This window comes from Rhinatrema bivittatum, chromosome 7 (assembly GCF_901001135.1).
Source record: "Rhinatrema bivittatum chromosome 7, aRhiBiv1.1, whole genome shotgun sequence".
Lineage (NCBI taxonomy): Eukaryota > Metazoa > Chordata > Amphibia > Gymnophiona > Rhinatrematidae > Rhinatrema > Rhinatrema bivittatum.
The window spans coordinates 32,388,001-32,401,783 of NC_042621.1; the positions used below are offsets into that span (position 1 = coordinate 32,388,001).

The window sequence follows — 13,783 nt, forward strand, 5'->3', positions numbered from 1 at the left end:
AAAAAAAAATAAAATAATGTTTTCCTTTTGCTTTCTGTTGTCCGACAGCTGTATCGTGGTTTACTTACCTTTTCGGTGTTCAGCGGTGCCGTGCCTATTTGCTTTTCGCCGGGGTTTATTTTATTTTATTATTTTAAATTTGCGCTGTTTTTTCTTCACAATGTCGCGAGGCGCGGCCTGCCGCGCCTGTGGAGACGCACACACACGCATCTGTCAAGCGAGAGTCTCTGTTCCCTGTACGTACCAGGATCAGTCCAGATGGTGGGTTATGTCCCCCGTCCAGCAGATGGAGCGGCGGGGGACATAACCTCTGGGGGGGGGGGGGGGGGGCTGGAGGAACGGAAGAGTGCCGCAGGGGGGCCCGGAACGGCCTTCGCAACCCGCTGGAGGTCCCTAGACGCCGGGAAATTCCCCCTCCCGGCGGAGCAAGACCCGCGAGCAAGAGCCGCCGGGCCGCGGGACCCTCAGCCGACACGTGGAGAGGCCGGCACCACCAGCATCCACGGGGCACCGTGACCGACCTGGAAAAGAAATGCCTGTGGAGAAATAAAACCGTCCACTTACCCCGCCAAGGAAGGAGAAAGGCACGGTATAGAGAGGCAGAACAGAGAAGAGACACGCCTCCTCAAAAAATTGGAACTTTTTTTTTGTTTTTGTTTTAAACTTTACCGCGATCCAAAATGCCTAAGAAAATGACAGGAAGATACAGAAGAAAGAAGAAAGAAATACTAAGACCCTGTCACCCTGGGGAAGCCACTGGTTCCCCCAACTCTCATCTGCTGGAGTCAGAAAGATACTGAGCTCCAGCAGAGGGTGTACTGGTCTATATGGTGACGCCCTCAAGCTCTGGTCTGACTCCATGTGCTGGACGGGGGACATAACCCACCGTCTGGACTGATCCATGGTACTACAGGAACGAAAATTAGCAGGTAAGGAATAATTTTCTTTTCTGCCTGCCTCCCCGGGGGAGGGGGGAGGCTCGTCTATTTTGCCGACGAAAGACGTGACTCGGCCTCCTTGCGCGGCCCCGAAACCTTGGCGCGGCTGCTCCCCTACTCCAGACCCATTTCGCTGCAGTGCAGGAACGGAAGCTGTTTTAAGTTCTTTGAGGGCGGCGACACAACAAGTTATTCAGGGAGCTCCGGACCCACCTCCCTTGTCGCCACAGCCAGCGGTCCCTGGAGGGGGGGGGGGGGACAAGCCATGAGATACAGGGATAGGTTTATCTATTGAGAGCCTGGATGAGGTTTCATATTCTTCTTCTCCCTTTTCAGGGGATTTTATTCGTTTTCTTCTTAAGGCTTTATAAGTCCAGGAAGTTTCATAAAAAACACAGGGAACACTCATCTGGACAGGGTCTAAAGCCCTGCTCCTCCAAATGGGCGAGACCAAGCGATTTTGTGGCTGGGTCAGCTCCGAAGCGTCCCCTTCATTCAGGCTCGGATCAGTCTATTTTTTCTACTTCAGAGGATTCTGAACATGACTCTTTGCCTGTCCTGGACAAGTCCCTGCTGGACGGGGATCTCAGTGGAGATTCTGCTTTGGAAAGTAGTACTGACCCTCACATAGCGGATGGGGATGATCCCAAAGTAGTCTGCCTTTTTAGAAGGGAGGAACTTAGTCCTTTAATTCCGGCAATTTTACTTAAATTGGGTCTGGAGGCTCCAGCGAAGGATTCTCGGATGGGTAATATCGACCCAGTGTTGCTAGGCCTTAGGGGTTCCACCACATCTTTTCCTTTTCATCTTTCTCTCACTGACCTTTTGTACTGGGAGTGGGACACTCCTGAATTAGGTCTTAAGGTAGCATGAGCTATGGAAAAGCTGTATCCATTACCTGAGTAGGCTTTGGAAATTTTAAAATTTCCTAAAGCGGATGCTGCTGTGTCAGCCATCACTAAGAGGACGACTATTCCAGTGACGGAAGCTACGGCTCTTAAAGATCTACAGGATCGTAAACTGGAGGTTCAGCTCAAGCAAATTTTTGAGGTTTCTGCTCTAGGTGTACGGGCGGCCATGTGTAGTAGCTTGGCTTTACGAGCTGGCCTGCGGTGGGTCCAGGCATTGAAAACAATTCTTCCCTCTCTAATGAGGAGGTAGCACAAGCTGGTCGATTGGAGGCTACAGTTGCTTACAGCGTAGATGCTTTATATGATCTCCTTAAGACCTCGGCTCGCTCTATTGTTGCTTCAGTATCGGCTCGCAGACTCCTCTGGTTGAGGAATTGGTCTGCAGATGCATCCTCAAAAGCTCAGGGGCTTTACCCTTTAAGGGAAAATTGCTCTTTGGTAAGGAATTGGAAGATTTAATTTTGTCCCTAGGGGAGAATAAGATTCACAAATTACCAGAGGATCGTCCTAGACCTAGAAGCTCTTTCTCATCCCGTTCTCGTTTTCGGTCTGGTCGAAGATTTCCTTCTTCTCGTCTTTCGGCTCCACCTGCTAAGCAGTCTTCGGGTGGATAATGGAATTGGACTCTGTCCTTTCGTGGCCGCCACTTCGGAAGACATGGAACTTCCCAAGCCTCAGGTGGCACAAAGTCTGCAAAATGAGATACGGCCGGTCCTTTCCCCAGTTCCGGTTATAGGGGGCAGACTGGCCCTGTTTTACGGGGAATGGGCCAGATGGACATCGGATCAGTGGGTTCTCTCAGTGATAAATCAAGGTTACGCTTTAGATTTTGTTCGGCGGCTTCACCACCGGTTTCTAATTTCACCATGTTCTTACCTAGAAAAACGTCGCGTAATCAAGGACTCTCTGCAGCGTTTAAGCGACCTCGGAGCTATAGTTCCAATTCCAACTTCAGAACATTGGAGGGGTCGTTACTCAATTTTCTTCATCGTTCCAAAAAAAGAAGGAACCTTTCGTCCCATTCTCGATCTCAAAAGAGTCAACCGTTGCCTATAGATTCCCAAGTTTCGAATGGAAACTCTCCGGTCTGTCATAGCTTCGATACACAGGGGAGAATTTCTAGCACGTCTCAACCTCACCGAGACTTATCTTCACATCGGCATTCGTTCCGATCATCAGAAGTTTCTCAGGTTTTGCATTCTAGGGCAGCATTATCAATTCAGGGCTCTCCCGTTTGGGTTAGCCACAGCTCCCAGAACATTTACCAAGGTAATGATTGTGGTGGCCGCACAGCTCAGGAAGGAGGGCCTGTTGGTACATCCATACCTGGACGACTGGTTAATTCGAGCGAAGTCGGAATCTCTTTGTCACTCTACGATCAGCAGGGTTATCAATCTTTTGCAGTCTCTAGGCTGGGTGATCAACAAGGACAAGTCACCTAGTCCCTTCCCAGTCTCTGGAGTTTTTGGGTGCACTGTTCGACACTCATTAAGGGAAAGTGTTCCTTCCGGAACATCACCTTCTCAAGCTTCAAACGCAAATCCGAGACTTGCTGTCTATTCCTATACCATGTGTACAGGATTACTTGACAGTCTTGGCTCAATGACCTCTACTCTGGAGTTGGTTTCCTGGGCATTTGCGCATATGAGGCCACTTCAGTCTGCATTGCTTTCATGCTGGAATCCGGTTTCGGAACTATGCCACCTTCCCCTTCCCCTTACAGAGACGGCTCGATTCAGCCTGGATTGGTGGTTACAGCCGGCAAATCTACGGCGGGGAGTACCTCTAGAGATTCCGGAATGGACTGTGGTCACCGACGCCAGTCTTTCAGGCTGGGGAGCGGTATGTCAGAAAACATCTGTTCAAGGTCAGTGGTCTGAAGAAGAAACGCGGTGGTCAATCAATCAGTTAGAGAACAGAGCGGTATGCTTGGCCTTGATCGCTCTTCAACCTCTCTTATGCGGGAAGTCGGTATGGATTCTTTCCGACAATGCGACCACGGTAGCGTACATCAACCGCCAGGGAGGAACTCGAAGCTTCCTGGTAGCGCAGGAAGCATAACAGCTGATCACCTGGGCAGAACACATCTGCTCAGCATCGCAGCCTCACACATTGCCAGGGTAGACAACGTTCAAGCCGACTTCCTCAGTCGTCATCATCTCGACCCAGGGGAGTGGGAATTGTACGAGGAAGCCTATCAGTTGATATGCGACAGATGGTCCACACCGGCAGTGGATCTCATGGCCACATTTCAGAATTCCAAGGCCCCTCGGTTCTTCAGCCGCAGGAGGGAAAGAGGAGCGAAGGAGTAGACGCTCTGGTGCTTCCTTGGCCAAAGGATGTTCTTCTCTATGGGTTTCCACCCTGGCCTCTGATCGGCAAGGTTCTGCGTTGGATAGAGGTTCAGCGAGTCAACGTTGTTTTAGTGGCTCTGGAGTGGCCACGCCGTCTGTGGTTCGCGGACTTGGTCAGTCTAGCGCTGGATGGTCCCCTACGGTTTCGGGATCTGCCGTGCCTTTTGTCTCAGGGTCCGGTTTGTTTGGAAGAGGTCGAACGCTTCTCTCTAGCGGCATAGCATTTGAGAGGCGTCGGTTAAAGAACAAAGGTTATTCAGATGCTGTGGTAACTACTTTATTACGTTCTCGTAAACCTTCTACGTCTTTGGCTTATGTGAGGGTGTGGAAAGTTTTTGAGTCATGGTGTATTGAGCATCAATTAGTTCCAGTGCACTCTTCTGTATCGGATATTTTATCCTTTTTACAAGATGGTTTAGCGGAAGGTTTGTCCTGCAGTTCCTTACGTGTTCAAGTTGCAGCTCTTGGATGTTTTTGGGGATTATCCTTGGCTGCGCATCCGGATGTAGCACGTTTTCTCAAAGGCGCACAACATCTACGACCTCCGTTCCGGAACCCTTGTCCTGCTTGGAGTTTGAATTTGGTTCTTAGGGCTCTGTGTGCGGCCCCCTTTGAAAGATCTTATGTTGAAGGCGGTTTTCCTTGTGGCCATCTCCTCAGCTCTTAGAATTTCGGAGTTACAGGCCTTGTCTTGCAGAGAGCCCTTTCTTAGAATTTCCGATATGGGAATTTCATTACGGACTGTACCATCTTTTTTGCCCAAGGTAGTATCTTCTTTTCATTTAAATCAGTCGATAGAGCTTCCTGCTTTTCTGTGTTTAGATCGTATGGATCCTTCCTCTAAGGATCTTAAGAAATTGGATGTGCGACGGGTACTGTTACGTTATCTTGAAGTTACGAAGAGTTTTCGATTGTCTGATCATTTGTTTGTTTTGTGGAATGGCCCTTGTAAGGGTCATAGTGTTTCTAAAGCTACGATTGCTTGTTGATTAAAAGAGATAATTCGATCAGCTTATCTTCTGGCTCGTCGAGATCTTTCTGAATGTTTGAGTGCTCATTCCACTAAGTCGCAAGCTACGTCCTGAGCGGAATGTCAACTAGTTTCTCCTCAGGAGATTTGTAAGGCAGGGACTTGGAAGTCGTTGCACACTTTTGCTCGTCATTACCGCTTAGATGTCCAGGCTCCAAGTTCGGCAGCCTTTGGAGAGAGTGTTCTCAGAGCGGGACTCTCTGGGTCCCACCCCAAGTAAAACAGCTCTGGTACATCCCAGGGTCTGGACTGATCCAGGTATGTACAGGGAAAGGAAAATTGGTTCTTACCTGCTAATTTTCATTCCTGTAGTACCATGGATCAGTCCAGACTCCCGCCCTTTATGTCTGTGTATGGCAGGTGTCTGTGCTGGCCTCCTTGGCTCGCTCCTCGGGAAGGCCTGATCCCTCGTCTCATCCGGATATCTCACGGTTCCTGAAGGGAGTCAAGCATCTGCGGCCGCCGGTGCGTCAACTTTGTCCTTCCTGGAACCTCAATCTAGTGTTGCGGGCTCTCGCGGAATCTCCTTTCGAGCCTCTGCATCAGTCCTCTCTCAAGGATATCACTCTGAAGACGATTTTCTTGGTGGCCATTGCCTCGGCGAGGCGCATCTCGGAGCTCCAAGCTCTCTCATGTAGAGAACCTTTCCTTCGGTTCTCGGACTCGGGAGTCTTCATCCGGACAGTTCCTTCGTTCCTGCCCAAGGTGGTCTCGGTGTTTCACTTGAACCAGGTGGTAGAACTTCTGTCCTTCCCACCGGACGCCCCTAAATCTCTCCGGCGCCTAGACGTGAAGCGGGTTCTGTTACGTTATTTGGAAGTGACGAATGAATTTCGTGTCTCCGATCATCTTTTTGTTCTCTGGTCTGGGAACAGAAAGGGCCAACAAGCGACGAAGACCACCATTGCGCGCTGGATCAAGGAAGCGGTGGCTTTGGCGTACATCGGCTCCGGAAAGGATCCTCCGATAGGCATCAAGGCTCATTCTCTGAGAGCCCAGGCCACTTCCTATGCGGAGTCGCAGCACGTCTCCGTTCAGGAAATCTGCAGGGCAGCGACCTGGAAATCTTTACACACGTTTTTCAGACACTACCAGCTCCATTTGCCGGTGGCGGAATCAGGCTCCTTTGGGGACAGGGTTATTCAAGCAGGGTTCTCAGGGACCCACCCGGTTTAGGGAAGCTTTGGTACATCCCACCGTCTGGACTGATCCTAGTACGTACAGGGAAAAGAAAATTATTTCTTACCTGCTAATTTTCGTTCCTGTAGTACTAAGGATCAGTCCAGACGCCCGCCCTGTTCGTGATTGGATCTGGGGGTATACCTGCTCAAAGTCGCTCTCTCCTGTCCTTTTACTTAGCCTTCTCTTTGGCGCTCATTGTCTGAGTGTCTTTGTTTCAGTTGTCAGTTCTTTTGGCAAGTTGTTCTGGTTCACAGTTTTACAGTTTTTTACAGTTTGACTTGTGGATATGCTTGATCCATCCTCCTCGGTCTGTCCAGTTTTCTGATTTGGCTTTGATATTCTCGATACTGAGGGCTAGGAGGGTTGCACCAGCTTATATGCCAGCACCCTCAGAAGTTTGCTCTGACTCCATCTGCTGGACGGGGGACATAACCCACCGTCTGGACTGATCCTTAGTACTACAGGAACGAAAATTAGCAGGTAAGAAATAATTTTCTTTTTCATGCTGTCTACTTTTCTTAATGTTTCTTGTTTATTCCCATGGTTTTTTGGGATTCTGCTTCCATTTAGGATTTGTGAGTTGGAAATACATTATAGTGTTTAGATAGCTAGTTAGTATTTTAGTGGTTACATTTCTGCTTTGATATCGTTCAGTACTGATGGACTGCAGGTGGCACCCCAGGGTATACGTCAGAGTCAGTAGAATGATTCTCTGCCTCCCTCTGCTGGATTGGTGACATAACCCAGGGTCTGGACTGATCCATGGTACTACAGGAATGAAAATTAGCAGGTAAGAACCAATTTTCCTTTTCCAGTTATCCTTGTCCTTGTCTTTTCAGCTGCCGAAGACTGCAGACTCCTGGATGGAATTCATAGATGCCTTGAAGAAGTAAGGGAACAAAGTCAATCACCAACAGAATACTCGCAGGGCAGGGTCCAGGCACACTCAGCAAATGAGATACAAGTTAGGCATTTGATTGGAAACTATTTCATTCCAATTGTGCTGGTTGGATTTTAAGAGTAAGACCTAATTTAAAAAGTGCCTGACATTAGGACAGTATGGCATAAGAGAGGGTAGAATAAAGAGTTGTCTTCAAGCTGTTGGTATGAATCATTCTAATGTGGCTGAAAGGTTTTGGTTCTTGGTGATCAGTTGTAGGGGATGATATTCGTTATATGGCAGCCTTGATCGTCCTTGGGGACTTTATCTGCCATTATGTTCTATGGTTTTGTGTTTACTAGGAATAAGGATCAAGTAACTGATTTCATTTTCTTTTGGGTTGCAGAGCAGATAAGATCCCGATGAGTCTGTACTCTGAATATATCCAGGGCTGTCACTTGCAGAAGCAGAAACTGCTAGAAGGTGAAAGACGTATGACCAGGATGTAAGGTGACATCTGCCACCTACAGTCCTAGTGAATGGATGTTAATGCCCAATACCCCCACTGATGGCACCATTTTGGTTTTCAGCAGTCATCTGCACTGCAGCCATCTCGCCAGTTCCAGCTCATTTTTAAAAGCAGATCCGTTATATTAACCAATTGTTTAAATGCTAAGCTATACACAGAGAAAAAACAGAGGCTTAATTGCTGGGCTGCCATAGCAATAATAGATAAAGTAATATCCACAGTAAAGAATCTTGTAACATTAAGATATCATCACCCGTACATGTCATATCCAGAATCTTCCAAAATAGAATCCATGTAACACCAATAACATTTTAGAACAAAAGCAATTGTGATTCTTTTCAGACAAATTCGAGACAACCATCAGGGCTTCCTTTTCTACTTAACTTAAAAGTGGTAGAAACAGAAACATGATAGCAGAAAAAGATCTTATGGCCTATCCAGTCTGCCCATCTGTCCAATTAATTTAGCATTATAATTCTCATGATTTCCTTAGAGATCCCCTGCAATTATCCCATGCTTTCTTGAATTCAGATACTGTTTTATCTCCACTTCCACTGGGAGGCTGTTCCTCACATCCACCACCTTGGAAAGAAATATTTCCAAGGATTACTCCTGAGTTTACTCCCTTTCAACCTTATCTCATGACCTCTTGTTCTAGAGCTTCCTTTGCATGGAAACGTTTCAGAAATTTGAATGTCTGTATCATATTTACCATTTCCGGAACATACCCAGATCAGTCCAGACAAGTGGGTTTATGCATTCCTACCAGCAGATGGAGGCAGAAAACAAAACTTTGGGACACTGCTATATAACTGAGGGGCCAATGCAATACAGTGTGCTCAGCCGAGCGCACTGTATAACCCGCTTACGGACGTGGGATAAATAGGCGCTAATCCACCTCCTAATACAATTGGGGGATTAGCCCCTATTTAATACGAGTCCGAGAGAGGGCGCTCATCACATGCAGATGTGATGAGCGCCCTCTCTCGGCGTTAATAGCTGAGCGCATTGAAAAGAAGTACAGAAATCAAGCTGGAAACTGGCTGTGCAGCTTGATTTCTGTACTTCTTTTCAATGCTCTCGGCGTTAATAGCTGAGCGCATTGAAAAGAAGTACAGAAATCAAGCTGCACAGCCAGTTTCCCCACCGGGGAAACTGGCTGTGCAGCTTGATTTCTGAGTTTACTAGCGTCGGTCTTCATAACCGGCAGCCGCGGTGGGTCGCGCTAGCAAGGAGGCGCTAGGGTCGCGCAAGCGACCCTAGCACCTCCTTCCTATTGCGACCCCCTAATTTACATATTGCATGGTGCCCCCCCTTGCAGGCGCCATGCATCCATTAAGAAAGCAGGTGCTGAAAAGTCAGCGCCTGCTTTCTGCGAAGATTATTGCATCGGCCCCTGAGAGTGCAACCTGCAGTCTCTTAGTATTTCTCTGTCTCCAGCAGATGGCATAGCTGCAAAAATCTGCAGTTCTGACAGAAAGTTGGAGTTTTGACCTTAGAAGTTGGAGTAGCTCCTTGAGGTGATAGGTTCCTTTGTTGGCCATTCCTTGAGTGGAGCCGGGCGAACAGGGGTTTGGACACCCCTGGCTGTGCTAGCCTGTAGTGCCAGAGACTTTGATAGCCAGGGAATTGGCTCCCTCTTAGTCTCTGTAGTCTCCTCCTGCCAGCCACTGCCTTGATAAAGGTAAGTACCCTTTTTGCTCTTCTGATTAGCTTTGTTTTAAGTTTGTTTAAAATTTTTTAAAAGGAAGAAAAAACTAGAAGAAGTGGAAGTGAAGACAGTCTCAGTGGTACTTGTCAGCCAGGAGATTTGGTTGGTGGCGCAGAACGGGGCGGTTGGACAGCGGGAACTGTTGAGGACCGCAGGAGGAGGAAGGGCAAGTGCCGTGATTTGGTTTTTTCCCCGGTGGGAAAACTGGCTGTGAAGCTTGATTTTTGGCACGTTGCTCAGCCTGCTGCGGCTCCCGTGTGCCACTTACGAGCACGCAGTGCTGAAGAACTCCCTCGTAGTGCGTCCTGCTTTGTAACGGCGTGTGTTTGGCTGAGCAGAGGTATGACTGCGTGGCACCCTAGAAGCATGCAGGGCCTGCGGGCTATAGTCTGCCCAATTCGATTCCCGCTCCCTCTGCACAGGCTGTGCTTCGGGAGCAGAGGGATCCTCCATGGGGGGAGGGGGTCAAAATTGAGGAAGGCTTTCCGCGGTTCGGGAGCTGTGACGATAGTCCTGGGGGGGGGCAACTCCCCTTCAGCTGGGCCTTCGTAGGATAGTGGTCTGGGAGTTGTTCCGGGCCGGGGCTCTGGCGATTCTCCCCTCTCTCCTGCAGTGCAGGATGCTGAGGATGACCATGAGGAGGGAACAGATTCAGGGGACAGACGATCTGGACGATTTCTCCCTGGAGTTTGTCTTGCTTTCCTGGCTAGGAAGGGTGCAAGAGTCAAGAGATCCAGGGTGCATCCTTCTGGCTTGCCCAAAAGACAGAGGTGGATGGTTCTGGGGATTTATTGAAGTGCCCAGGACTGTGCTGTGCTGGAGCGGATGAAGACTCCAGGGACCTGGATGATTCGGATGAGATGCCGGATCCTGTGTCGCCGCAGGAGTCGGATCCGGACAGGGAACCCGATGGGGGTCAGCTGCCTGATCCTGATTTGAATAAGGATGTTCCATGGGTGGACCGGCTATTTAAGAAAGAGGAGCTGTGGACTCTCATTCCTCAGGTGTTGGAGGAATTGGGGGTTAAGCGGACTCAGATCCTGGATGGACTGCGGGATCCGCCTACAGCCTTTCCCTTGCCTAAGAAGATACAGAAACTGATCAGCCTGGATTAGGATTTCCCAGAGGCAGGCTTAAAGGTCAGTAGGGCTATGGCGCAGTTGTATCCTTGGATGGAGGAACATTTGGAGCGCCAAAAGATGCCTAAGGTAGATGTGGCGGTCTCGGCAGTGACTAAGAAGACCGTGATTCCAGTTGCGGGTTCTGCTGAGCTGAAGGATGTTCAGGACCACAAGTTGGAGATTCAGTTGAAGCGCATGTTTGAGGTGTCTGCTTTAAGCCTTTGAGCTGCAGTGTGTGCCAATATGATGCAGCGGACCTGCTTATGCTGGATTCAGAAGGCGCAGGATCAAGCGTCTAGTGGGATGATCAGTCCCGTCCAGTCGGCTTGCCTAGAAGCTGGTGTGGCTTATGTGGCTGATGCACTGTATGATTTGGTGCATACCTCTGCCAGGAGTATGGTCTTGGTGGTGTCGGCACGCTGGCATCTGTGGTTTCGCAATTGATCGGTGGACATGTTATCCAAGGCTCAGCTGTGCAATCTCCCTTTTAAAGGGAAATTACTGTTCGGGGAGGAGCTGGATCAGCTGAATCCAAGGGAAACAGGCTGCTCGAAGATAAGAATTCTAAGAAGGTCTTTCCACCCCGATCCTGGTTTCGGGATTCAAGGAGGCAGCAACCTTTGTGTCGCATCAAGACATCAGCAGTCCTTTTGGGGCACCGGCAGGTCCTCCAGAGGTGGCTCCGGTTAGGAGACTGGAGGAAGTAAGGCCTCGCAATGAAGTCAGGCTTGTCCACTCCTCGCTGGAAGTGGTAGGGGGCAGGTTGTCCCGTTTTTATGAGGAGTGATCTAAGATCACTGCGGACTGCTGGCTGCTGGAGGTCATAAGAGAGGGTTACGCCTTAGAATTTTCGTGCCCAGTCACACTGCTCGTCTCACAGCAAAAGGGGCGCAGTATAACATACTTTACAAAGGTTGTTAAGTTTAGAGGCCATCACTTCAATTCCGCTGAGTGAACAGGTACGGGGGAAGTACTCCATTTATTTCGTGGTGCCAAAGAAGGAGGGCACTTTCCGTCCCATTTTGGATTTGCAAAAGGTAAATGTAGCCTCGCAAGTACCATGTTTCCGGATGGAGACACTGTGTACTGTAATAGCGGCGGAACGCAAAGAAGAATTCCTCGCGTCCCTGAATCTGACCGAAGCCTGTCTTCATATTCCCATTCGGGAAGACAATCAGAAGTTTCTCTGATTCATGGTGCTGGGATGACACTTCCAGTTTCAAGTTCTTCCCTTCGGTTTGGCTATGGCTCCTCGAGCCTTCACAGAGGGTGATGGTTGGTTATGGCGGCAGCCCTGAGACAGGAAGGTACTCTGGTACATCCATGTCTGGATTATTGGCTTGTTCGGGCAAAAATGGAGGAAGGGTGTGGTTGGTCAGTGTAGCGTGTGATGAACACCCTCAGTTCTCTGAGGTGGGTGATCAATGTGACGAAGAGTCACCTGGTTCTGGCCAAATCATTGGAGTATCTAGGGGCCTGCTTCGATACCCAGCAGGGCAGATGTTCCTGACGCCGGACAGGTTGACAAAGTTGCAAGCGCATGTGAACCAGCTCTTGAGTCTATCAGTGCCAAAGGTCTGGGACTACTTACAGGTACTGGGCTCCATGGCCTTGATGCTGGATTTGGTTCCGTGGGCCTTTGCTCACATGCGACCTTTACAAAGAGTGCTGTTGTCCAGGTGGAATCTGTTGTCGGAGGAGTATCAACTGCCATTGCCTCTGCATGCAGAATCCAGATCCAGTCTTTCATGGTGGCTGTCGATGAGCAACCTGGAGAAAGGAATGGACCTGGAACCCCCGGACCGGGTGGTGATCACTACAGATGCCAGCCTCAAGGGCTGGGGAGTGGTGTGCCTGGGTCCATCTCTCCAGGGTCTTTAGTCAGCGGCGGAAGTGTCCTGGTCAATCAATCGTCTGGAAACAAGGGCTGTATGCAGAGCCCTGGAAGCATTCTTGCTGGTGGTTCAGACGTATGGTGTGAGTATTTACAGACAATGCGACGACAGTAGCATACATCAGTCGACAAGGAAGGACGAAGAGTCGTGCTGTTGCTTGGGAGACTCAACTATTGTTTGTGTGGGCAGAGCATCCTCTTGAGGGGATTGCGGGAGCGGACAACATGCAGGTGGACTTCCTCAGCAGGCAACAGCTAGATCTTGGGGAATGAGAACTGTCCCTGGAAGCCTGGAATCACATTTGTGCCAGGTGGGGTCTTCCTCAGTTGGACCTCATGGCAATGTGAGCCAATGCAGAGACCGCGAGTTCCCTGTACGTACCAGGATCAGTCCTGATGGTGGGTTATGATCCCCGTCCAGCAGATGGAGTCAGAACAAAGACTCTGTGAAGCCTCAGTATCTTTCTGACTCCAGCTTGGCTTGACTTGGTTTCCCCTGTGTTGAAGAGAGATTTACTTTTTTCTCCTTTTCTCTTCTGTTTTCTTGTGTTGATGGATCAAGTTATTTGGAAAAAAAAATAGTATTACAGAGAGCAAGCATTTCCTTTGCTCCTAACTTGCAGACAGTTCTGTTTTTCTCTTGGGCAAGTCTGTTTCTTTCCTTCTCTCAGCGCATGCCATGTTCATGATGGGGAAAGTCTGTGTGAATTTATTTCTCTATGTTAGGTTTCTTAGAACCGGCTTTTCCCCGAGACGCGCCTTCCTCGAGGCTACTGACTGCAGAGAAGTAATTTTCCTTTGCTAGCATGCTGCTTATTTCGGGGTCGGAGTTTCAAGCGGAGGCATTTTCCCGCTGCCCGCGGCACAGGTTTCCTCGCGGCTTCCCCTCTCTCCTCTCCTGGCTCTCATGCCGAGAGCGCACCGATGTTCAGCGTGCGGGGAGCCGGGATCGAGGCTCTCCCGCGAGGGGATATGTACGAGGTGCCTCCCTGGTGGGGAGGGCACCTTGCAGCCGGCGAGACGGCTTCCATCGCACGATCAAGCGCGTCTTCATATTCCTGGGTCGTCCCCGATTCCGTCTAGAGCGGGAACGGCGGCCATTTTGATTTCTGAGCCAGCCATGCCATTACCTGTGGGGGTAGAGCTAGAGGATTTTTCGCACATTCAGCCACCGGTTTTAACTTTGGTTCAGCCCTTGGGACCCTATTTTCAGCCTGGGACTCCTGCCTTGCC

At 49.6% G+C, this 13,783-nt stretch overlaps 1 protein-coding gene across 1 annotated transcript in view; it reads left to right on the plus strand.

Moving 5' to 3' along the window:
• The window catches only part of FANCA (FA complementation group A), a 522,319-nt gene that overhangs the window by 265,336 nt on the left and 243,200 nt on the right, over nt 1-13,783 (plus strand). The window contains exons 20-21 of the mRNA XM_029608211.1: nt 7,255-7,304; nt 7,702-7,778. Of these exons, the coding sequence (XP_029464071.1) occupies nt 7,255-7,304; nt 7,702-7,778 (127 nt within the window). The remainder of the gene's footprint in view (nt 1-7,254; nt 7,305-7,701; nt 7,779-13,783) is intronic.